This window comes from Plecotus auritus (genome assembly GCF_963455305.1).
Source record: "Plecotus auritus genome assembly, chromosome: 6".
Lineage (NCBI taxonomy): Eukaryota > Metazoa > Chordata > Mammalia > Chiroptera > Vespertilionidae > Plecotus > Plecotus auritus.
Genome location: NC_137773.1, coordinates 151,232,857 through 151,259,686, shown reverse-complemented (window position 1 = coordinate 151,259,686; position 26,830 = coordinate 151,232,857). Strand labels below are relative to the sequence as shown.

At 36.7% G+C, this 26,830-nt stretch overlaps 1 protein-coding gene across 5 annotated transcripts in view; it reads right to left on the bottom strand.

Moving 5' to 3' along the window:
* The window catches only part of NPHP3 (nephrocystin 3), a 39,021-nt gene that overhangs the window by 10,617 nt on the left and 1,574 nt on the right, over nucleotides 1-26,830 (bottom strand). For 2 of the 5 annotated variants that reach the window (XM_080672198.1, XM_080672199.1), the window contains exons 2-17: nucleotides 25,982-26,107; nucleotides 25,075-25,225; nucleotides 23,042-23,194; nucleotides 21,281-21,414; nucleotides 20,337-20,497; nucleotides 19,774-19,930; nucleotides 17,841-17,915; nucleotides 16,685-16,858; nucleotides 14,021-14,124; nucleotides 12,695-12,809; nucleotides 12,294-12,437; nucleotides 11,717-11,814; nucleotides 10,551-10,653; nucleotides 10,062-10,144; nucleotides 6,108-6,246; nucleotides 719-883 (exon numbers count right to left, since the gene is read on the bottom strand). In XM_080672198.1, coding sequence (XP_080528324.1) covers nucleotides 719-883; nucleotides 6,108-6,246; nucleotides 10,062-10,144; nucleotides 10,551-10,653; nucleotides 11,717-11,814; nucleotides 12,294-12,437; nucleotides 12,695-12,809; nucleotides 14,021-14,124; nucleotides 16,685-16,858; nucleotides 17,841-17,915; nucleotides 19,774-19,930; nucleotides 20,337-20,497; nucleotides 21,281-21,414; nucleotides 23,042-23,194; nucleotides 25,075-25,225; nucleotides 25,982-26,107 — 2,082 coding nt within the window. Of the gene's footprint in view, nucleotides 1-718; nucleotides 884-6,107; nucleotides 6,247-10,061; nucleotides 10,145-10,550; nucleotides 10,654-11,716; nucleotides 11,815-12,293; nucleotides 12,438-12,694; nucleotides 12,810-14,020; nucleotides 14,125-16,684; nucleotides 16,859-17,840; nucleotides 17,916-19,773; nucleotides 19,931-20,336; nucleotides 20,498-21,280; nucleotides 21,415-23,041; nucleotides 23,195-25,074; nucleotides 25,226-25,981; nucleotides 26,108-26,830 lie in introns of those variants that run through there. The other 3 variants (XR_013960812.1, XR_013960813.1, XR_013960814.1) reach the window with 3 other exon arrangements.

The following is a 26,830-nucleotide window of genomic DNA, read 5'->3' as shown; positions in this document are numbered from 1 at the left end:
TAAAAAGAATAACAATAAAGGAGAAAGATAAGCCTGTGAAGTTATAAACATTTCACACCTACAAATATAATGTAGCATACTCAAATGAAAGACTTCATTTCCATTTGTGTATACACACACATACACACACACACACACACACACACATATATCAACCATGGCATTGCAGATAAAAATTATATTAGTCACTCTTTCCTAAATAATTACTACTATGTGCTAGACATTATGTCTAATACCTCACAAGGACCAAGATCATTCTCAATTAATTCTCTTCACAACCCCTGTGGTATGCTGGAAAAGTCTGCCCAAGGCTTAACGAACTTGCTCAATGTTCCATAGCTATTAAGCTCTAAAGAGTGTGGTTGTAAACAGACACTCAGAATCGAAGCTCTTAATACATATATAACTATACCTGCAATTCAATAAATCATAAAATGGGAAAAATATGTTTTTTCTTTCAAAATTACTTTTAAAGTAATAACTATGTCATAAAGATATTACACATAATATTATTAGTCAAATTAATAATGTAATACTAGCCAAATTTTACATCTAAGCTAAAATCATTGCAAAAAAATTATAATGCCAAATTTCAGATTTCAATTTTGTCTTACAATTGAAACACTTAAAATAATAATGTATAATATAGTATAATACAGCATGTAATGATATGTTGACATTTGTAAGTAAAAAAAAACCTGATTAAAATAACATTTACCTGTAGATGTTGAAATTTGAGCAAGCCACAACCATAAGTCAACAAACACATTTTGTGTAAACTGTGAATAAGGGAGGTCAAGACAGCCCAGGACATCTCTGGATAGAGTTCCATCAATTCTGATTCACTCACACCATTATGACTAACATTTATGAGGCAGAGAATCTAGGCAGAAAAACACATTAACAATGATCATAATGTACTTTTTTACATAACTGCCATTAAAATTTCCATAATTCTTTTAAGCTTATTGATTTCTTATTCAAATTTATAATTCAAATGATTTACTAAATAGATTTTTTTAGAATGAAACACACTTCCCAAAAGACACTAATCAAGAATATGATAGAGAGAAAAATAAAGGAAATGTCATTTAAAATGTCAGGCAGCCCTGAAAGGAGCACATCTCATGCACCTGTCACTCACTGCAGCCTGCATGCCCAGCAGGGAGAGGAAGAGGATTATTTTAACAAGGGAGGACGTTAATCACATGGGAATTTCATCTCCTGCTTTTAGGAAAAAGAGGACCCCTTCCTGCCCTTGCAGCCAATGAGAAACTGTCACAACCTCGAATTCTTGTTCTTCTCCAATGAACTTTTGTTCAAAACAACACTCCCCAATTTCCTTAGCTATTAAGCTCTAAAAACAGGCCCTTCTTTGTTATCTGGACTTGCCTATGGTTTTGCCTTAGCTTGCTTGTCCCCAATTGCAATTCTCTGCCATTCTTGAATAAACCCATTTTGCTAATAAAATAACTGGCTGCTTTATTTTTAAGGTTGACAATAGTGTCTATATAAAATATAGCATGCTGAAGATAAGATACATATAGAAAAATTTTAGTGAAAGTTAAAACTGCAGACAAAATCCAACACCCTTTCTTGATAAAAACTCTCAACAAGGTGGGAATAGAAGGATCATACCTCAACATCATAAAAGCTATATATGATAAACCCACAGCTAACATCATACTCAATGGGCAAAAACTAAAACCATTTCCCCTAAGAACAGGAACAAGACAGGGATGCCCACTCTCACCACTCCTGTTTGACATAGTACTGGAAGTATTAGCCACTGCAATTAGACAAGAAGAAGAAATAAAAGGTATCCAAATTGGAAAAGAAGAAGTAAAGCTGTCCTTATTTGCAGATGACATGATATTGTACATAAAAAACCCGAAAGACTCCATCAAAAAACTAACAGACTTAATAAATGAATTCGGCAATGTAGCAGGATACAAAATTAACACCAAGAAATCTATGGCATTTCTATACACCAACAATGAACTTACAGAAAGAGAGACTAAAAAAGCAATCCCATTTTCCATCGCACCAAAAAAATTAAGATACTTAGGAATAAACCTAACCAAGGAGGTAAAAGACCTATATGCGGAAAACTACAGGACACTGAAAAAAGAGATAGAGGAAGATGTAAACAGATGGAAGAACATACCATGTTCATGGATTGGTAGAATCAACATCATTAAAATGTCCATACTACCCAAAGCAATCTATAGATTCAATGCACTCCCCATTAAAATACCAACGGCGTATTTCACAGACCTAGAAAGAACTCTCCAAAAATTCATCTGGAATAAAAAAAGGCCCCGAATAGCCACAGCAATCCTGAGAAAGAAGAATAAAGTAGGAGGGATCTCAATACCAGATTTCAAGCTGTATTACAAAGTCACTGTCATCAAAACAGCCTGGTACTGGCACAAGAACAGACATATAGATCAATGGAACAGAATAGAGAATCCAGATATCGACCCAAACCAATATGCGCATTTAATATTTGACAAAGGAGGCATGAACATACAATGGAGTCAAGACAGTCTCTTTAATAAATGGTGTTGGGAAAATTGGACAGATACATGCAAAAAAATGAAACTAGATCACCAACTTACACCATACACAAAAATAAACTCAAAATGGGTACAGGACTTAAATATAAGACGGGAAACCGTAAAAATACTAGAGGAATCCACAGGCAGCAAAATCTCAGACATATGCCAAAAGAACTTTTTCAGTGATACTGCCCCTAGGGCAATGGAAGCCAAACAGAAAATAAACAAATGGGACTACATCAAAATAAAAAGCTTTTGCACAGCAAAAGAAACCATCAACAAAACAACAAGAAACCCCACTGTATGGGAGAACATATTTGCAAATGGTATCACTGATAAAGGTTTAATTTCCAACATCTACAGGCAGCTTATACAACTTAATAAAAGGAAGATAAATGATCCAATAAAAAAATGGGCAACGGACCTAAATAGAAGCTTTTCGAAAGAAGACAGAAGGAAGGCCAAGAGACACATGAAAACATGCTCAAAGTCACTAATTATCCGAGAGATGCAAATCAAAACAACAATGCGATACCATCTCACACCTGTCAGAATGGCTATCATCAACAAATCAACAAACGACAAGTGTTGGCGAGGATGCGGAGAAAAAGGAACCCTCGTGCACTGCTGGTGGGAATGCAGACTGGTGCAGCCACTGTGGAGAACAGTATGGAGTTTCCTCAAAAAACTGAAAATGGAACTCCCATTTGACCCAGTAATCCCACTCCTAGGAATATATCCTAAGAAACCAGAAACACCAATCAGAAAGGATATATGCACCCCTATGTTCATAGCAGCACAATTTACAATAGCTAAGATTTGGAAACAGCCTAGGTGCCCGTCAGCAGATGACTGGATCAGAAAACTATGGTACATCTACACAATGGAATACTATGCTGCCGTAAAAAAGAAGGAATTACTACCATTTGTAGGCACCTGGATGGAATTAGAGAACATTATGCTAAGTGAAATAAGCCAGTCAATGAAAGAAAAATACCACATGATCCCACTCATTTGGGGATAATGAAAAACATTATAAACTGATGAACAAAAAGATAGTTACAGAGGCAGTAAAGCATCAAACAGACTGTCAAATTACAGTGGTAAGGTTAGGGAGAGGTGGGGGAAATAAGAGATCAACTGAAGGACTTATATGCATGTATATAAGAGTAACCAACGGATGCAAAACATTGGGGGGTGAGGGCATGTATGGGAGTGGGGTGGGGGTGGGGGGCAATGGAAAGATATGTACACATATAATACCTTAATAAAAATTTGAAAAAAAAAAAAAAAAAAAGAAAGTTAAAACTGTAGGAAATGTATTATTAAAACGAATGACGAAGTCCCAATCCTGGGAAAATGGTGGAAGAAAACAGTCCTTCTACTACAAACGTCTGATATTGTCAGATGACATATAACAAAATATTTCTAATAGCACAGTGGAGCTGGGGGAAAGAAAGGGAAATCCTCCAGCTGTCAAAAATGATAGGAAAGTGAAAATCAGAGGGCTAAGTGCTAGGGATGCTGTCCCTGGGAAAGTGGGGACAGAGGATAGGCAGCCGCCCCAGTAACTTCAGGGCTTGCATTTTCACACCCACAGTGGGGATGGAAGGCAAGCCCGTATGCCCCACGAGGCAAAGTGGTGGAACTAGAGTGCTTGCCAACACCAGGACCTTCCAACGGCTGTACCCTCAGGGAAGGGAAACATGAGGAAAACATTAGCCCACAGACATGGGATACTTATGAGCTAGAAAGTAAGATGAAAAGGCAAAACCCCAGGAGCCCCCAAGTTGAGAAATTAACATAAAAATGGATCAAGGTTCAAACTATAAGAGTTCAACAACATTGCTAAATATAAAGTAAGTTTTCAGAAATTGAAACTGAATTTAATAACAAACAATTTCAAAATGTCATTTTATTTATTTCTTTGTCTGATGTATCTCTTAGCATAATACCCTCTGGCTCCATCCATGGTGTTATAAATAGCAAGATTTCATTCTTTTTTATTGCTGAGTAATATTCCCCAGTGCATCTGTACCACATCTTCGTTATCCATTCATCTATCAATGAACATCTAGGTTGCTTCCATATATTGGATACTGCAAATAAACAGTGTTTTTGTTTTCTTCAGATAAATACCCAGAAATGGAATTGTTGGGTTGTATGGTAGTTCTACTTTTAATTTTTTTGAGGAATCTCCATAATGTTTTCTATAGTGGCTTCACCAATTCACAATCCTATCAACAGTGCATTAGGTTTTCCTTTTTTCTATATCCTCAATGGGTAAAAATGTGAAGGGGAATAAGGTATAAACTTCCAATTATAAAATAAATAAGCTACAGGAATGTAGAGTATAGCACAGGGGTTATATTCAATAATATTGTAATAACTTGGCAAGGTGAAAAATGTTACTAGACTTAATGTGGTGATCACATCATAAGATAAATAAATGTCAAATTACCTAAAACTAATATACTGTTGAATGCCAACTACTCTTTAATAAAAATTAAAACAAATAAAATATTATTTTAACTACAGAGTCCTTAGAAACAAACCTTAACAAAGGCTGTGTAAGACCTTTATTGAAACTCATTAAAGAAGATGACTAAATAATGAAGAGCCATTTAGCTTTCCATAGAGGAAAAGACATATAAATTATTTAACTTAATCTCTAAGTTCAATGCAATTCCAAAGAATTCCAAAGTAAGTTTCCACGGCACTTGCTGAACCAATTCTAAAAATACACACAGGAAATTAGCCATCAAAATTGTGAAGAATAGTATTAACAGGGAGCTTGTCCAACCAAATGTTAAAGTTCACTTTAAAGTTCTAATAGGTAAGACACTGGTACTGGCAAGGAATAGGCAAAATTAGATCAAGAAAAGCCTAGAAATGGATTCATGTGTCCATATTCTTGACACTCAACAGATGGCATCAGTAGAAAAGATGTACTATTTAGTAAAACACCCACATAATAAAAGATTAAAAGTAGATTCCTTCCTCATATAATAAACAAATCAACATGAATTAAGGGTTTATACATGAAGAACAAAACTGTCAAATATTTTGAAGGGGAAAATATATATGAGAACAAAGCATTTTTAAAAGAAAACACACAGGCATAAACCCTAAAAGCAACTGTTGATAAAACTTTGACACCACAAAGTTAAAAGATAAGACAAGGAAAGATAAGGAAAAAGACATTTGAAAACACTATAAAAAAGATTTGTACTCAGCATGCAGAACATTTAAGAATGCCTATAGATCCGAACAACTCAATTAAAAAATGTTTAAAGGACTTGAACAAAGAAGTCACATACAGGAAACAAGAATAACCAATGAACAGGAAAAGATAAGAAATCTCAATGATAATCAGGAAAATGCAAATTTCCCAAGATATCACTTCTGGACACAAGCACACATTCCTGTATATGCTTGAAACGTATTTAAGAACAAATTTACCAAAATTTGCTATTTACTTGAATTCACATATAAATGTAAACAAAGCAAAAATAATCTTCCTTTGATAAATTTACTACACTTTACCTGTTTCATGAGTTCTTTATCCATATCATTTGCCATGGACTCCTGGATGGATTGCAGAACAAGTCTGTATAATGAAACTGTATCTTGACACTGGAAACACTGATGAAGGATTTTATCTAAATTGCCTGATCTCCCAGCACTGTTGGAATTGAAAATAGATTTAATTTCTTATAGACTGCCAACATCTGTGAAAACTGGGGGTAGATTAAAAACAATGTGGTCTTGCCCAGTCAGCATGGCTCAGTGGTTGAGTGTTTACCTATGAACCAGGAGGTCATAGTTCGATTCCCTGTTGGGCATATGCCTGGGTTGCAGGCTCAATCCCCAGTGTGGGGCGGGCAGGAGGCAGCTGATCAATGATTTTCTCTCATCATTGATGTTTCTTTCTCTCTCTCCCTTTCCCTTCCTCTCTGAAATCAATAAAAAACAAAAACAAAAAAATATCACAATGTCATCTCTATATTTTATAGTGCAACTAATAAGAACAGGAATTCAATAAAACCTGATACAGAAAAATGGTAGTTTTATGGGGCTGCTGGAGTCATCAAGTTTATTTTAGTGTACCATTTAATTCAATTCAATAAATAAATGCTCGTTCTTATTAAATTCAAATAATTACTATGCATTATAGAGCATAAAAATGAGTAAGACATGGTTCCTATCATCTAGAAGCATGCTACCTACATACTAGAAGCAGGAAAATCATTATAAATAAGTATTATTAGTTAGCTAGCCATGCAAATTAAAATTTTTAAAGCCAGAATTTGAAAAACATCAGGCTAAAGAAAATCAGTAAACCGGGGCGAGAGGAGGGTGTTTTAAATTATTACACAATATTTACCAGTCGTTTCTTTAAATATAAATATATCTGAAGAGAAAAAAATCAAAACAAAAAGAAATGGTCCATAGTCCCTCTTAAGTAGATAATTTCAATAAAAATTGTGAAATGTATAGAAAGTGACTCACACTCTTGAATTATACTTACTCAAGCTACTGATAGGCACTGAGGCCAGATTCACTGCTCAATTGGGAAGCAGGAAGGGACAGTGCAAATATGGACAAGTCAAAGTTTTAGATTTTTTTTCATTTGGTTCTTTTTTTAAAATTTTTTTAAATTTAATAAATCTTTATTGTTCAGATTTTACAATTGTTCCTCTTTTTTCCCCCATAGCTCCCCTCCACCCGGTTCCAATCTCACCCTCTGCCCTTACCCCCCTCTCCACTGTCCTCATCCATAGGTATACGATTTTTGTCCAGTCTCTTCCCGCATCCCCCTCACCCTTTTCCCCCCGAGAATTGTCAGTCCACTCCCTTTCTATGCCCCTGATTCTATTATATTCACCAGTTTATTCTGTTCATCAGATTTTTTTATTCATTTAATTTTTAGATTCACTTGTTGATAGATATGTATTTGTTGTTCATAATTTTTATCTTTAACTTTTTCTTCTTCTTCCTCTTCTTAAAGAATACCTTTCAGCATTTCATATAATACTGGTTTGGTGGTGAATAACTCCTTTAGCTTTTTCTTGTCTGTGAAGCTCTTTATCTGACCTTCAATTCTGAATGATAGCTTTGCTGGGTAATCTTGGTTGTAGATTCTTGTTCTTCATCACTTTGAATATTTCTTGCCACTCCTGTCTGGCCTGCACAGTTTCTGTTGAGAAATCAGCTTACAGTTGAATGGGTGCTCCCTTGTAGGTAACTGTTTTTCTCTTGCTGCTTTTAATATTCTCTGTCTTTTGCTCTTGGCATTTTAATTATGATGTGTCTTGGTGTGGTCCTCTTTGGATTCCTTTTGTTTGGGGTTCTGTGTGCTTCCTGGACTTGTAAGTCTATTTCTTTCACCAGGTGGGGGAAGTTTTCTGTCATTATTTCTTCAAATAGGTTTTCAGTATCTTGCTCTCTCTCTTCTGGCACCCCCATAATTTGGATGTTGGTACACTTGAAGTTGTCCCAGAGGCTCCTTACACTATCTTCATATTTTTGGATTTTATTGCTTTTTGCTTTTCTGGTTGGGTGTTTTTTGCTTCTTTGTATTTCAAATCTTTGACTTGATTCTTGCAGTCCTCTAGTCTGCTGTTAGATCTCTGTATAATATTTTTTATTTCAATCAGTGTATGCTTAATTTCTAGTTGGTCCTTTTTCATATCCTCGAGGGTCTCGCTAAATTTATCGGTCTTTTCTAGGAAATTCTTGAAAAACCTTACAATCGTGGTTTTGAATTCTATATCGTTATTTGCTTTCCTCCATTTCTTTCATTTGTGACCTGTTTCTTTGCCTTCGCATTTTGGCTGCTTCCCTGAGTTGATAGAGTGGCTTTGTGTGCTAGGTATCCTATAGGGCCCAGTGGCTCAGCCTCCCCAGTTACCTGAGGTGGACACTCTTGGTGCACCCCTTTGTGGGCTGTGTGCACAGTCTTGTTGTAGTTAAGTCTTGATTGTTGTTGGTATCACTGGGAGGAATTGACCTCCAGGCCAATTGGCTATGAGGATCAGCTGCGTCTATGCTGGGAGAACTTCTGTGCTGGAGACACCCTTATGAGACAAGACTTGAAAAAGCCTCTGTGCTCAGCTTGGATGGGGCGGAGCCTCAGGGCGGAGCAGACAGCATTGGTTTCCAGTCAGCCCTGACCTAATAGGCCCCTGTGTCTCAGTGTCCCATGGTAATCGCTGCAAGCACCTCTGAGAGAAAGCCGCCCTCGAGTTCCGCTTGCTGCCAGACAGTCCAGTTTCTGCCCAAATGAGTCTGGGTCCCCAGAGTCTCACCCGGAACTGGAGTTCAGCACAGTCAGGAGCTTTTGTCTCCCTCCCGCTTGAGAAAGCCAGCCGAGTACTCAGTTGCCCGTCCTCTCCGCGCACGCATGCCTCGGTACCTCTGCCTTCCGCATTTCCTCTGAGTCTCAGTGTGCTTTTCTCTTTCCTGACAGTCCAGTTTCACCCTGTATGAGTCTGGGTCCCAGAGTCTCGCCGGAACTGGAGTTCAGTGCATTCGGGAGCTTTTGTCTCCCCCCCGCTTGAGAAAGCCAGCCGCGCACTCAGTTGCCAGTCCTCTCCACGCGCGTGTCTCAGTACCTCTGCCTCCTGCAGCTCATCTGAGTCTCAGTGTGCTTTTCTCTTTCCTTCTAGTTGCAGAATTTCCACTCAGCCAGCCTTCCTGTGGTTCTGGATGATGTCCATTTTGTCTTTTAGTTGTAGTTTTGAAATTGTTGTGCGAGGCAGCAGTTTAGGTGTTTACCTATGCTGCCATCTTGGTTTTCCTCATTTGGTTCTTAAGATGAGAATGTGGAATTAAGAGACAAGAGTACCAGATTCAGTGTCTAGAATATGCGTTGTGCTAGGATTACTATCTATTGCAATGAAAAAAAATCATTTTTACCTCTGGTTTTGAATGGACAAACAAGTAGGCTGAGGCAGTACTGAAAAAATCAAAGTAATAAAACTTTCTAATGCTTATCTAAAAGCAAATTACTGATGGATATGTAAAATGGAATAACTTATTTTAAGGTAAAAGGTTTATCACAATTTGATAACAGAGACAGCTACAAATTCCTACCTACCTACTGCCTGTCAAAGGCACCGGAAGTAACATTTTTAAGGCCTCATTTGACTCCTCACTTCCCCAAAGCTAGGGGTCTCAAGCAGGTGACATTGAGCACTCATGGATCGGCTCCAAACGAGAGCAAAGATGGCCTTCTTTTGCAACCCCCAGTAAGGAAAAGGTTAGTGTGATGAAAATTACACAAACATATTCAACAAGTTATGGTAATTCACAGGTTATCGATCTTCAGTTATAAGTCACATTCTCACAGGTTGTTAGTATCACTGTTAGAATAAACAGAATCTGAGTGGCCCAAGAGATTGTCATAGCGATCAGATCTCCGTTTCACACGGTGAGGAAGCAGTCTTCAGCAAACACAAAACATGCAGAAGGTCATATAAAAGAATCACCACTTACCATGCAATCATTTTGCCGAAAAGGGTGACATAAAGGGCATTGCAGGTTGCAGCAGAACGACAATGTCGTTCTAGCTTCTTCTCCTGCACAGTTAACCAGAAAACAAAACAAAAATACAAACCACCCTGGAATTAAGCGGCCTTTACTACCGAGCCATCAACCAACATCCCTGCAGGAATGACGCAGTTCCTGCCATCTCACCAGCAGCATCACGGCCGTGTGGTTGTGGGCCACAGGTGAAGTCGACATGTAAATGCTTTTTGCTGTTAAAATACCTGCTTAATATAATATAGTAAAGCTACAACCACAATTTTCTTTATTACTTCTTCTATATCTGTTATAGGTTTAAGAGCAAATGCATTTAACACACTAACTACTAAACTCCAATTTTCCTTATAACAATAGAAAATATTATATATTAAGTCTCATATAAGGTGTTTTATTGGAAAGCTGGTAGAAAAAGATAGCAACACAATTAAAGACACTTACCTGCTCTTTACTCAATTTAACGTCTACTGAGTGGCACTCTGCAATTATAATAGATTTTGCATCTTTCGGATTTAAAGGATCAAGATGAAGTGTAGGCCACAACCTTTTATTTAAAGAAAAGAAAAATGAAATTCTCTTCTAATAATACCACCAAAACTGTACTCTACCCACAAGTCAAAATCTCACTAAAGAAATTAATTTTTTATACTGCCTTTATTAAATAAGCAAAACTAATTTGTTAATCCTATTAAGTAATATTATTTCATTTATTATAACATCATTAAGTTCTGCTATTAATCACAACAAAGACTGTAGTAAAATAAATAGCATAGACATTAGATAGCGAAGTGGTAAAATATTTCTAGTTCTAAGTACAGTATTGTAAACATAGGTATTAGTACCTATGAGGAGTAGTATAAGACACAGTCTTTGCCCACAGGTAATTTGTAATCCAATTGAAATTTATTCACTTTACAATATGCATTCTCAGTGGAGTGGGGAAAATTGTTTGTTGGGAGGTGTGTGTGAAAAAATCTTATTCTTTTGATGTATAAGGCACAAATATATACACATGTCTGTTTCTATGCATAAACTGATATATAGTATATGTGTGGTATTAAATTTCTTGGCAGGGAAGTGATTAGGAATAAAATTAGTAAAAAGGCTCCATGTGGGGCAAAAATAGGTTGAGAAATACTGCCCCACATAATTCAACCACTTCATCCCTTTTTTAAGAGGCCTGTTAAAGTGAGCTTGCATTTCAGGATAACAGGTGTCTTAGCCCAGACCTTCCCCATTTTCCTCATCCATAAATTTGTCTACGAGACAACTATTCAAGTCATAATTGGCAACTCAAACTAACCATGTTAGAAAACAAACATGCCTGTCCTTTGTGCTTCTCATTCAGCTCATAGGACCACAATTCACTTAATTTCTCAAGTCAGAAACTTGGGAGTCATCCCAGCCTTCTCCTCTCTCACATCCCAGATTTAACCTCCCACCAAATCCTATAGCTTGCATATTTATCCTGGTATTGTCCACTTCTCCCCATCCTCACTGCCACTTTTATAAAAAATACAAAAAACACAAACACATATGAAAAACCTTGCCTTGTTTGTACTTAAAACATTTCATGTAATCTGAAAGAACTAAAGTTAGCATCGTACCTCCATGCTGGAGGGCATGTTTCTACATTCACAGAAACAATTACTCTTACATTCACTGGCAGGGGATCTATCAGCCATTTCATGTGTTTTTCAACTTGCTTAAAAATATAAAAACAAAATTCAATCTATTAATTCAAAATATTTCAAAACAACCCATAACAGCTCCCCAGGTAAAATGAAAATTCTCTTTAAGTTTCTCATTACTGTTAAGGATAAAATCTTATTTTTGGAAGATTTATCTCATAATAGTAGACAAACAAGTGGCAAAAGACTACTGCTGCTGATCTAAAGTCTGGACACTTAAGGAAAAGTCCAAGCCCTAAAAATATGTCAAAATGAACCATTTTTGCTAATTGTGAAAATTCAGTTGGTCTTTCCCAATAAGATATTAGCATATACTGGCATACAGTATTTTTTTTACGTCCACATGTTTCCTCTTTAGAAATTAAGCAGAAATAAAGAAACAATGTCAATATTTTCTTCTCATGAACATATAAATTAAATGCCTGCTATGGTCATTACTGATACTTTTATCTCTTTCTGAGTATATCAATGGGTTACAAAGTGAAAACAGTACCTGAACTTGATCTATAGAATCAATAATGATGATGATGCTGCCTTGATGACGCGCAGAAAGTTTTTCCAACCAACGAGGAAATTCTTCCAGAAGCTTAGCAGGATCCAGGGTCAGAGCGGACACTGACCAAGAGTGCTGCATCAGCTGCCAGATGAGAGCACACAGACTGAAGTAGTTGTACTTTATCACAGCTGGTGATAAATATGCTATTAATCTTAGTCTATCTCTGCACTCTGAACCAAAACCAAGTCACCAATCATATTGAGTATTATTTTTAATCTTATGCAAAACCAAAACAAATGGGTAATCAATGAAAATCGGTTTATTGTCAGGTACTTAGCCCCAACAAAATCTGAATCTAAATAAAAATTCTGAAAATTCAAAAAGATGGCATACTATACCTTTAGAGTAAGTCGTTTAATAATCAAGGAAGACTCTGAGCTGGTTGACATGGGCCTCCCCACAAAATGAGAAAGAATTAATGTATTAGGGGAATTCTTCTGTTGTAACTGAATCCTGAAAGAAGAGCTTTTATAAGACTGATAAAGCTCCTTTACGGTCAACTAAAAAAGAATTCACAGTGCATTATGCATCAAATGCTACCTATCAGCAATCACATGGTCAATTTTGAATAAACATGAGAAGTTTCACCCTAACTGGTTTGGCTCAGTGGATAGAGCGTTGGCCTGAGGACTGAAAGGTCCCAGGTTCGATTCTGGTCAAAGGCATGTACCTTGGTTGTGGGCACATCCCCAGTAGGAGGTGTGCAGGAGGCAGCTGACTGATGTTTCTAACTCTCTATCCCTCTCCCTACCTCTCTGTAAAAAAAAAAAAAAAAAAAAAAAAAAAAAAAAAAAAAAATTAATAAAATATATTTAAAAAAAACATGAGAAGTTTCCATTTTTTCTCTACTTTTAGATCCTTTTAAATTAACCATTAAATTTTATAGATTCATTATAATTACAAGTTGATATTAACTAATATAAGCCAAAATAGTATACATTTGAATTTAAAGTATTAGTAAAATTAGCATTACCCTCTAATTTCAAATATGGTATTAGAGGAAAAAAGAAGTTTCTTTTATTAAGTACAAAAACAGTATTTTTCCAAACATAACTTTAAATAAAAGGCAATAAAAAAGAACCAACATGTGCTAATTCTTCAATGTAAATAATTATGAAAGAAAATATTTTTACTAATTATCTTTAAATATGATGAACTGAAATGAAATTAAAAGAGTTTATTAGTTTATATGAACCTTAGTCTATAATTTGAAAAACTAGTTTGCATTCATATTAAAGGTTATCATCTATTTTTATATTCTTTATGACTTATTTCACTCTAAATAGTCTTTGTCTTGTTTCACATAATTTAAAATCCCAATGTAACCTTTAAGATGAAGCCAATAAATGAAAATAAAGGCACACCCCCTCTAGAATTCACCTAATTCGATGTCATACCAACCACTCCCTTACAAAGCACTCCCTTAGCTCTGACCTAATCATTTAGCTACATAATCACAAATGCTCACATTTCCTATTCCTTTCTCATTCTGTATCTTCTCTCTAATATATGTATTGTGTATACTTCAAGCACAAATCTATTATTTCACTCCTTTTTGCTCTTTTAATGTTTAGTACAGACTAGGCAGGAAGGCAGACATTTGTTGAATGAATTTGGTAATTCAAGCGACACAATGGTAACAATTTAATTGCACTGCATCATACCACTTTGATAAAAGCAGGGACTTTCCAGAACCTGGTCCTCCAGATATGAGCAGGGGTGGAATTGGTGCTGGTGCCGCCACTAGGTCATTGAGGCGTTGATAATACTAGAAACAAATATGAATTTAAATTGTGAGAAAGCACATGCCTCTTAGAATAGGAAATAGAGTCAACACCCTCTGAAATCATTGGTAAAAAGCTGCATGAGAAAATGGAATCTATTTTCAGTCAATAGGACCCCTCATAATTGCTTATTTTTATGACTTGTTAAATATGCCTAAAGTAGCAAATGACAAATGGGCCCCAATTTCTTCTACACCTAGTACTGTGATGAATAATGAAGGAGGGACTACACTTAAGAACCCCATGGGGTTTTACAAAATTCAGATGTTTTGCACAATGCTGCAGGGAGGCCACTGTACTAACCTAAACCCCAGAAAATACCACAGAAGGCTTTGACAGGGGTACCCACAGGCATCCTTGATCTCCTGGTCAAAACACCTGTTTTGGAGACCACCTCAGTTTCCAGGGCTTCCTGAGGACAGATCCAAGCAAGAGCAGGTTTCATCTGAGGACTTGAAGTCTCCCACTTGCTACAGAGAATCAGGTTAGGACAGGCCACCTGAGATCTTTCTGAAATTAAGTGAGCTCTAGGCAAAGTCCAAGAACCATATTTCCCAGGCTTCCCCAGACACTAAAAACCGGTTCAGAGCTGAAAAGGACACGTTCAGAAAACCAAAATATCTCAGTAACTATTAAGGAGATTCCAAAGTTACCTTGGGGGCTGAAATGTTATTAATTGTACCAGTGGTCTAAATGACAGCTGATAAAGACTTAAAGGAATTTGTAATAAGTAGTTTGTGGCTTGCTTTAGGGTAGCAGAAATTTCCAGCAATTATAATAAACTAGAGGCCTGGTGCACGAAATTCGTGCATGGGGGGGTGTCCCTCAGCCCAGCCTGCACCCTCTCCAATCTGGGATCCCTCGAGGATGTCCGACTGTCCATTGGGATCGGGCCTAAACGGGCAGTCGGACATCCCTCTCACAATCCAGGACTGCTGGCTCCCAACTGCTCGCCTGCTTGCCTTCCTGATTGCCCCTAACCACTTCTGCCTACCAGCCTGATCACCCCCTAACCACTCCCCTGCCAGTCTGATTGATGCCTAACTGCTCCCCTGCCAGCCTGTTTGCCCCTAACTGCCCTCCCCTGCAGGCCTGGTCACCCCTAACTGCCCTTCCCTGCAGACCCAGTCACCCCCAACTTCCCTCCTCTGCCGGCCAGGTCACCCCTAACTGCCCTCCCCAGCAGGCTTGATTGCCCCCAACTGCCCTCCCTTGCAGGCCTGGTCCCTCCCAACTGCCTTCCCCTGCTGGCCTGATCGCCCACAACTGCCCTCCCTTGCAGGCCTGGTTCCTCCCAACTGCCCTCCCCTGCTGGCCATCTTGTGGTGGCCATCTTGTGTCCACATGGGGGCAGGATCTTTGACCACATGGGGGCAGCCATCTTGTATGTTGGAGTGATGGTCAATCTGCATATTACTCTTTTATTAGATAGGCTGATTACCTTGTATAGTTTCTCAATTTTCTGTTTGTCAAATTTAAATACAGAATATATTCTCTAGGAACTCAAATAATTCTAATAGCAATGAGGCCTCTGAAGAAGCAAAGACTTCATTGATTTAATTGCAAATCCTAACAATTTAGTTCATTGTCCTAAATAAAGCCCATTTATAGACCCATGGTTACCAAATTAAGACCTCTTACTACAGAAGAAAAGAGCATAGGATCTGGAGCTAAAAGTCTCTGGTTCAAAGCCCAGATCTGCAATCTACTCGCTGTGTGCTCTTAGGCAAACCATAATCTGAATCTTAGGTTCCTCATTTATAAAATCACAATAATAGCTCTCTTATAAAATAACAATTTTACATTGATCATGTGCCAGGTACTGTGCCAAGTGCTTTACGTGCATTATTTGGTTTAATCCACCCAACAATGGTAGGTACTATTAATTATTCTCATTTTATAGACAAAAAAGTCCAAGTTTAGAGCTAAGTAACTTGACCAAAACCCCTAGTTGGGAAATGGTGAAACTAGGACATAAACATACACAGTTCAAATTATAAAAATATAGCTGTTAGTGATAGCAACTGTACAATATTCTTTAAAATATTAGTTCTTACATTAATTTAAAAAGCACTCCAAATTTTTTGAACTTGGACTTAGATTCTTTGAGTACTTCAAATTCTGTTAGTTTTTTTTAGATATGTAAGGCGTGATCTGCCTATCATATTAACTACTGTGCTTTGTTTTCTGAATGCTTGATATTTTGATTTCTCCAAGAACTGGAAGAACAGATTGCTTTACTATTTTTATCAAACTTCCTAGATATCCTAATCTTGATCTGGTGAATTGCAGATGGAAGCATAATGAACATGTGGTTTATAAATTCTAATCTGTAACTAAAAATGTTTGATGTTCATAAGTATATTTTGTGTCACATACCTTTCATATGATATGTACCTAAGCACATGTCTCAAAATAGTTACTCAAGCCATGAGGGCAGACATTAACACAAATATTAACCTTGACTATATTTAGGTCAAAACACAATGATAATACAGCCTTTAAATGGAGATTGATCTTTCTTGGAACAATATTCCAACTTACTTTCTCAAATCCCAACTCATGGGCTGAATTTGAAGCCTGTTGAAAAGTTTCCATTTGCTCCTGTTCATCATGTATGTCCCACAGAACATCACCAAAATCGTCTTCTTCTGGAATAGAATCTTCACTGCCTAAATCCTTAGTGTCCAGGTCTGTGTTCTCCAAGCCTAGGATGTCCTGAACACCAAGAGCAAGCACATGAAAATGAATGAAATGCGTAAAGACCTTGCAGCAGCGTTAGCACACAGGTCTAAGGTGGGCTTCACCTACGCCTTTCGTATAGTACCTAAAAGAATAAACTTATACGTTCAAAATTGTCGTTGAGAAAATCAAAATTGATAATGTCACTATGTATACTAAGGTACATTATACAAAATGCATTTCCAGAAGTCTTCTCATGTTTTAGGGCTCACTTTTTCTCTGATAACGTATCTCCATAGTACTTGTAATGCAAGTTCACTTTTAAAAGGAATCTAATCCCTTACTTCTCAAGTAGCGTAGTACCCTGAGGGAGGTTTTGGCAAGTATGGGCAACCACAGGCTAAACATGGTATATCTTCCTCTTGTGCCCATTTCACTTAAAGATGAAGGCTTATTTTTCTTTTCATCTTTATTGCCATTTTTGCTGATACATGATTTTAAATGATTTTTATATTAAAATTAAACACAGGTATACTATTAAGCAGAATATATAATTCTCATAAATTTTCAAGATTAATACTTGAGACATCAGCTCCAGATACCTCCAGGCCTCTAAAGGTGTATTTTCACCCCTGCTATTAGTAATAATATGGTGGAAAAATTTAAGAAGGATTTTTCTAATATAAAAAATTCAAGGTGCACACAGAATCCGAGGAGATTCACTATTAAATAGAATAAACATATTCTCTTAAATACTTCTTAACTAACACTTTCATAATTATTTTACACTTAATGGTATTGAAGCATCAAATAGCTTTGTGAGACAGATGAGAGGTAAAGTTTTATGGTACTAGTAATACCATACGATACTGCAGGATGAACTCCCAACAGAAACAATGGCACTCTCTCTGAGTCTTGTTTTCAGAAAACAAACAAGTGATTTTCTCTGGAAAACCCAAATTTATGGAAAACAGTCTTAAAAATTTTAGATGCAATCTGGCAGGAGATGCATATTTACCTGCTTAATAATCTTTTCCACATAACTATAAGTTTTATATACACCTTCTGCAGGATCTCCTGAGTGATCAATGATCTGGAAAAAAAGGAAGTTTAACAACAAGAAGAAACAATAACAACAGGAGGAAGTGGGGGTGGGACACATTTTTATAGTGCTTACGTGTCACAAACTGAACTGTACTAAGTACATTCCGTGTATAGTAGCTCATTTATCCACAACAACCCTCTGAGGGAAACACTGTGATTACCTCCATTTCACAGAAGAGGAAACTGAGACAAGTTAAACTTGTCCAAGGTCATAGAAGGGATTTAATATGAACAATGCTGTAATAAAACAATGTTGCAATAACCACTCAATATATATAACCTTTAAAATACATCAGTTTTTATGCCAGGAAAGCTAATTCTACAAAACAAAAAATGCAAAATGGTATTTGGCTATATAAAATTGTCTCAGTTGGTTGGAGCATTGTCCCATACACTCAAAGGTGGCCGGTTCGGTTCCTGGTCAGGGCATATGCTCAGGTTTTGGGTTCAACCCCAGGTAGGAAAACGTGGGGGAGGCAACTGATTGATATTTCTCTCTTTCCCTTCCTCATTCTTAAAAAAATAAGAATGCCCTATCTGTAAAGAATATGTGTATTACTAATAAATGATAATATCTGTTAAGATTACAATAAACACTGGTTTTAGAAAGCATATCAAGTGAACTGGTATGAAAGTTTAGCCTACATTTACATTTATAATATGGCAAAGAGATCTTATTTTATCCTATTTTCATAAAATAAACTCATCCTTATAGTATACAAATTTGTAAAAGCAAGATTTATAGAATAGAATAGAGATAAGGAAGATGAATTAATATCTTTTCCTATTGAGATCTAGTGGATTAAGGTGATAATAAAAACAAACAAAAAAGAAATGGTTCTGAAGATTATAATAAAAAAGCACTTTATTTTGGCTTAGGTTCTTTGGTTTAATGTTATGCTAGTCTCAAGCTATTTTTTCAATACTACATGATGTAAGAAAAATGCTTGTATTCACATTTGATCTTATTTTCTGGCTGAAACAAAGAGAACCAAAAACTTTTTAAAAATCCTAGAGTTGTTTTCAATTGTATTCTTAACATTATAGATATCTACCAAGTTAATTCAGTGTGCAGTCATACAAAGCCTGTAATCTCCATTCTAAAGTGTATTCCACCATGAATCTAGGATGATCAAATCTCCTTCACGCATCATCAGTTTTTTGCTTTTCCCAGTACTCCTAGGAAAGGTCACTATGAAAAGGCTCCTTCTTACACTAATCCTTGGTCAATAGTAGATAGAAAAGAAAAAGAGAAAAAGAAAATTAAAAAAAGGTTGGAGGGAAAAGAAGTACAGAAAAGAATCTGAGTTGTCCACTCACAGGTCATATTTTTTTCCCCCATATACTGCTATTTATTCCTCTCTTTCTCTCATAGTCTGCAATTAATCTGTCAGGAACTCTGTTGACTCTACTGTCAAAATTTACCCAGAATCCTGCCATTTCTTATCACTTCCTCTACATCACCCTGGTCCAAGCCACCAGCACCTCTCACTGGATGACTACATGTCTCCAACTCTGATCTCTCCCACAACCCCCCAATCCACAGTCCATTCTCCACCTAGCAGCCTAAGAGACCTTTCTCAGAATAAAATTTCTTCTGTTGTTGCTTTAAGTCCTCCAATGGCTTCCCATCTCAATCCAAGTAAAAAAACCAAGGTCCTTAAAATGGTCTCCAGGGTTCTTCACTATCAGTGCCCTCTTACCTTTCCTATTAATCCCCCCTCTGCTCCAGCCACTCTGGCTTCCTTCCTCTCTCCAAAATGCCAGACCACTCCTACGCCATGGCCCTTGCTCTAGCACTTGCCGCTACCAAGCATGTTCTTAAAAAGCAACCCTAAGAATTTTACCTTGGCTTTGTTGGTCTTGTTCAGGTTGGCAACTTGGTCAATCAATTGCTGGACAGAGTCGGAACTGACTTTCCCATCCTCCAAACGATGATAAATTAATCGTGGTTTGCCTTCAGGATTTTTCAGGAAAGCTTCTTCACAGTCTTCCAATAAAAGGCTAGATTGGAAATCAGTATTTCTTTTACTATATTGCACAGTGACAGCAAAGAGTCAATCAACCTAAGTGTCAATAATGGGGCTTACTGCAATAAAAAGTGGCCAGAAAAGGCCAGTTGCAGAACAAGTGAAGCTTTCTAAAAATGGATGTTTTTATGGCTCTGTTCCAGCTTAGTGTTAAAATATATGTTTATTATTAGACAATGAGAGTGCATTAAATTTAATTGTGCATTAAATTAAATTTTAAAGCATACATAACTTTAATATTTTTAAATCTAGTATAAAACACTCTCAAATATACTGTTACACATGGCTTCCAGTAATGGGTCAGGAGCGTGAGCCTTTGCAAATAAATGAAAAAGTTATAAGTTTAACTTCTGTAATAAATCACAGAATTTTCAGTTTACCTTGGTAAAGTTAAGTGAATGAATAAGATAACTAATGAACTCTTCTCAATTTCCCATTTTCTTACAGTGAGGTATTGATTTTCAACGTCTATTGGAAAATGTATAGCGTGGAAAAAATATCCCATTGTCTCACACATTCTTTTAAGTTTAGGTGAATAGTCCTAGAAACAAATTAAAACATGTAAAAGCACAACTTATTTAACTGAAGATCTAGTCAGTTTTATACTACTTTAAAAAAGCATGCTTTAGAACAGGTTATGGGGGATATTTTCTGATTTAAATTTTAAAAAATATATAAAAAGTCTTTAACAGAAAAGGCAAGTTTTTCTATAAAACAAAAATAATACTAGCTTAATAACTTAGCTGTTTCCTAGCTCAGAAAATTTGAATTTCATGTAATTTTCACATGTCAAAAAATATTATTGTTCATTGGATATTTTTCAACCATTCAAAAATGTAAAAACCAATCTTAGCTTTGGGTCTTACAGAAATAGACAGCAGGTCAGATTTAGCCCACAGGCTGTAGTCTGCGACCCCTGCCTTAAATTACCCCTAATGGCTGCTTTGAGCAATGAAAAATTGTAACAAGGATTAAACTTTGTTATGACCTGAAACAGATTCAAGATTGGGGGGACAGATATTAACTAAAGCAGGCACTATCAACAAGGGTCTTAAACATTGTGGAGAATGTGTAATGAAGCACTCAAAAGCACATAGTTCCTTAATTTAAAAATACTGATAACACTGAGCAAGATTTTCTCTTAAGAAAAGCCTAAAATGCTTTATACTCTTTAAGACATATACTATAGCATATTATATCTAGGATACAAATTTTCTGAGCTAGGAAACAGCCAAAATGGTTTAGATGTAGTAGAATCAGAAATAGGGTACAATATTAACTTGTATTTTAAATCACTGAATAGAGAATTTACACATGTCCTTACCTTAAGAAAAAGATTCATTTCAGGCTGGGTTTCATCTGTATAAATGAGGTAACATCTGACAGTGTTACTCCATAGAGAATGTGAAAACAAGGGAGTAACTTGCAATAAACTAGCTACAGCAATATCCCAGTCATCTGAAAATAAAATTTCTCATAAGTTAATGGAAAAAAAAATCACCAGAGGACATTTGACAAGATGATTTTTAGAAAGTCACAATAGGCATCACAGAGTGTAATATAATTTCACTTTTAATACTAACATAGCTTCTGGAATAACATATTAGAAGGCAATTAGTCCTCCAATGCCAAATTCTATTCTGGGGCTTAAAGCAATCAATGTCACCAGTGGTCTTTGCTGGGGTACTGGTGGTTCTGGTCAAATATCAAGCAACTGTGCCGCATGGGCTGTTCAATTAGTTTCTACTTGAGGAGCGCCCACATTCCCAGGCTGTCCTATGGTTTTACCTACTTATTATTCTTGAAATATATTGAGTCAAAAAGGAAGTTCAAGAATGGTATAAAATGAAAAGTAACCATATGCTATTTACTGAGAGAGAACATTTTAAGAAATATTTGGTTAATACAAAGGCATAATTTAAAAAATGATTTTCATTTTGCTAATCTATATGTATAAAAGTCTAAGTGACCATTTGACCGGTAGCTTTGATGTGCACTGACCACCAGGAGGCAGACGCTCAACGCACAGGCATGGAAACATGGAACAGACTGATGAATCTCAAAGGGGAAGGGGGAGAGGGGAGGGTGAGAAGAGATTATATGCATACTAGAGGCCTGATGCACAGATTCGTGCACCAGTGGATCCCTCATCCTGGCCTCTACTAGATAAATAATTTTACAGTTTTAAGAAACAAGAACAGAGCTACTTATAACATCTCAGATTTTCATTGGTACTGAAATTCTAAACAGATCTTAGAACTGTTTTGGACACCTAAATTACATAAAAATAATGAAAATATTCTTTTGACTAAGAATACTGTATTACATAACTGAGGTTTTGTATTCTACTCTGCAACCTGCTCTCACCTTCAACACTTATCAAAGATGCAGAGGGAAAGACTGAAAACTAATATTTCTCAGTTAATCTACATTAGACTCTCACTGCTCAACTAAACTACCTGAGAATTCAGACCAGAAGTTCAGTTATTAAAACCTGAATGGACAGCCTGGCCAGCAAGCACCATCTAATCCTGATGTGAATAAGGTAACTTCATCAGCCCTGATCAGTGACAGCACCAGTACATGATGGTTTAACAATGGAAGACACCCAGTATACAAATCTCATGTTTTGCTGATGGTAGTTAGCCCAGCACAAGATTATCCTATATAATAAAAGCCTAACATGCAAACTGACTGAACAGCGGAATGACCAGCGGAACGACTGGTTGCTATGATGCACACTGACCACCAGGGGGCAGGTGCTCAATGCAGAAGCTGCCCCCAGGCAGCCAAGGTGGGTACCAGTGTGCACCCCACCCCAGTCGCCCCGCTGGTCGCCCTGCAGAGGGAGGCAACTGCTGGCAGCAGCGGGGGGCGGGGCTGGTGAGTGGGCAGCGTCAGGCCGGCCAAGGTGGGTGCCAGTGGGGGCCCCCTGATTGCCCTGCTAGTCACTCCACAAATTGGCCCTGATCGCCAGCCAGGCCTAGGGACCCTACCTGTGCATGAATTTCGTGCACCGGGCCTCTAGTAGTACATAAAGAGTCATTACCATTAGCCAAGATAATTAGCAAATGGTGTGTGTTACCTCTGTTGACGTTTGCAAAGGGTCCTTCCACATCTATAGAACTATGCGCGAACTCTGGGCCCCTGAAGGACTGCTGAAGCTGAATCATACTTCCTATGGAAGGTTCGCTTCCCAAGGCTCCACCAGGCCAATATTCACACTGGGTTCCAGCAGCTGTTAAAGCACGAGGTTTTATCTGAATGTTTTCTGAAACTTACTGAGTATTCTGAACAGGATTATTAATTTAGGAAAACACTACAATATTATAAATACAACAAATATTCAAACTTTACTGATTTTTAAAGTACTTTGTCATCTACTTCTGGCAAGTTCTAAGTTGCAGTTTAATATAATTCTGATAATCATCTCAAATTCAAAGAGAGAATTAGAGAAAGATAAAAAAATTAAGAATACAATACACAGATGATGTATCATAGAATTGTGCACTTGAAAGCTATGTAATTTTAGTAACCAATGTCACCACAATAAATGTAATTCAAAAAAGAATAAAATAACCAAAGGAATTATAATAACAGATAGAAGTTAAAAATACCCCCACATAAGAATTCTAAAAAACATTTCAACTATATGGTTTAGGTATCAATTAAAATTTGCTATCAAGGAAAAATTTCAAAGGAATACTATTATTAGCACAGCAGTAATTAATGATGGTTATTCATTAGGGTGTAAGCTAATGATGTAAAGAATACATCCTCTAATCTTCCAGAGCAACAAAACTGTTTGAATCAATAGGTACTTAAGAACTTACTGATTTTTTATGTAAATTATATTTGCCAGAATATCTATATGGCATCCTTGACTAACCATAAGTAAACTGGAGGTTGGGCTAAATCTCTGGCAAAATTGAGATGATTATTTGTAGGTCTTTGAATCTCAAATGAGTCAGTCACATTCCCTCAGACATTCCTTCTTCATGTTTAAGTAAAAACATGAAGAAAGACCTAGGAAGATATATTAGCTTGTTTTTATTAACTTGCCAAGACAAAAACAATACAATAGTTTTGAAACACTGTACATTTTAACCTGTGTCAATACTGAAATAACCACTAGGATTAACATGGGGGCATAAAAGAATCTTCTTAGTCACTCTAAGCCAATAAGAATCACTTCATTTTTCCCTCCTCAAAAGTTAGTAATAAAAATTCCAGGATGCTGGTCAGATTCCAGTGTTATTAAAATACAAATTAAAAGGGAATTGTTAGTTGCTATACTTCACTTCAAGATGTATCATTTGTAAGAATATAATTAATTTTTTAATAAATGGGAGAGTTGCTGCACTTCCCCACCACATTTAAAATAGAATCCCTTTTCCCCCCAATATCAGTCACACTTTATTAATATTTTCTTGGAACATGGTGGACCCTTTTATTCTATGATTCCAGGCTTTTCTTTATTTCTAGAAAAAACATATTTTATTTAATTATAAAATAACTTTTTTAATAGTTCACAACACTGCATTGAAAAGTACTCAATGAAATACTATGCAGACATTCTGATAGTTGCAAAGAATACATCATTATGTGGAAAAATAATGTGACAGAGACTACGACATGTCTGCCAGTATCCAATTTTCCCTTCTTCCTTTAATAAGAACCCCAAACTTTAGGTGGATACAGGGCTCTCCTATTAATGATTACACTTTCTAATCATCCTAGGCATAGTTCTGGCCAATGGAATTTGAGTGGGAGTAATCCGTATAGCTTTCAGATTGTGCTTTCAAGGAAGGGAATGAATTCCCTTTTCCCCTGGCTAAGGTGCAGATGTGATGGTGGTACCTGGAGGAGCTATCTTAGACTAGAGAGGAAAGCTGTGGGTTACAGTTGGCAGAGCAACAAGATAGAAGGAACCTCAGCCCCTGACCACCTCATGGATTGCATGGGAAAGAGCTATTTTAACAGCTGAGAACCAGAGAGAAAATGCAATTCTATAACAGCAATCACTTGTAAATAAAAGGATTCAAACAAAGTTGGCTCTACAATAGCATTACACCTATATTGAAAGCTCAAAATATTATAAACAGGAAATGCACTTACCAGTAACATCTGTACAGTTGTCATCTGAATCAGACTCGCCAGGATCAAATACTTGGATCCCCTGTGCTTGTAGCCTCTGAAGTTTGCTCTCCAACTCTCGCTTGGCTCTCAGTAAGTCCTGAATTTCATTTTCTTTGGTCTCCCTAAAAATCTTTGAAAGAATTTAAATTTTGAAACTTTTTCTATAATAAAAATCGTTGTGTCTTCAACTTTGAAGGGAAAAAGCTTTCATTCATTTAGTCCTCGATCTCCTCTTTTGTAGTATGAATAATCTGAGTACCTCCACCTCACTGTTTTGTAACCGAAATTCTCAGGATGCACATCTGTGGTGTGGGGCTGTCTTGTGCTCTGCATAATGTTTAGCAAATCTGTCCCCCCACTTCCACTAAATACTAATAATAGTAATACTCTCCCAGCCCATGGGACGTGGCTCATTGGTTGAGTATCAACCTATGAAGCAGGAGGTCACTGTTCGATTCCCGGTCAGTGCACATGCTGGGGGTGCAGGCTGGATCCTTAGTGGGGTCATGCAGGAGGCAGCCGATCAATTATTCTCTCATAGTTGATGTTTCTATCTATCTCTTCCTCTCCCTTCCTCTCTGAAATCAATAAAAATATATTTTAAAAAGATGCCCTCCCACACAAAACATCCCCCAACATTTCCAAATGCCTTCCCCAATAAACACTCCATTTTTTTCAAAATCTTATTAAAATGTTCACTTTTATACCTTTTCTTTGAAACTATCTCACGTTTCTCAGAAAATAGAAAAAGTGTTCTACTCTAGTTCTTCTAACTTTCATCACTCCTACATCACTTATATTACGTATTCATTGCAGCATTATATGAACTTTGAAAATATGTAGTTTTTACTCCACTTCACTTTGAGGATAAAAATGTAAGAAATACCTTGAATTGTCTTTTAACTTTATCTCTGTCATGTTCAAATGTAGCTGCCCTTTCCATTGCTTGGTATTTGGCTTCTAAAGCACTCTCCTTTTCCCGAAGTATCTTCTGATAAGTTTTTTGAAGTGCCTGGAATAATTTATCTTGTTATTTCTAACAAAAATAGTATTCTTCCCAAATTTTACATTATCTTACATACATATTACATATCTTTTTTAACTACCTACTAATTTTACCAGTTATCAAGACCTGCATATTATCATTTTATTCAAACACATAATAAAACAATGCAAACATGCTTGAACTATAGTAAATGAAGACACTTCAACATTACACTTTCAATGGAAAAGATTTTTTCTTTACCGTCCCAGCTCTTAATCCTACACCTCACTTTCCTGATCTTTAAGAGAACATAAAGTATAATTTCTAAGCTTAACTTGTAAGATAATTACTTCTAAGAGACCATGTGCTCATTGCCTCCATGTCTTACTCATCTTGTTATCTGCAGACCTCCTTCACTTAATGTCTGACTGAATGCATTAAGTAAATACAGAAGAACATTTTTAATGTCTACATATGTGAGAAAGGAATCAAAAGTATTACATAAGGAATCAGGACTGGTAACAGGAGGAAGCTGAGACTGTGGCATTTGTCTAACCTTACTACACTCTACCCTGGTTGGTCCAGACTTCTTTTCTACCTCCACTTCACAGTCATTTCCAATGTGCCATGCCTATTGGATAGTGGCTTGAACCCACGAAATCAGATAGCTGAAATGCATACATCCATTTTATACATGCAAGTATTAAGACTGCCAGTTAGGAAAACTGATAAGACAACAGATAGACTGCT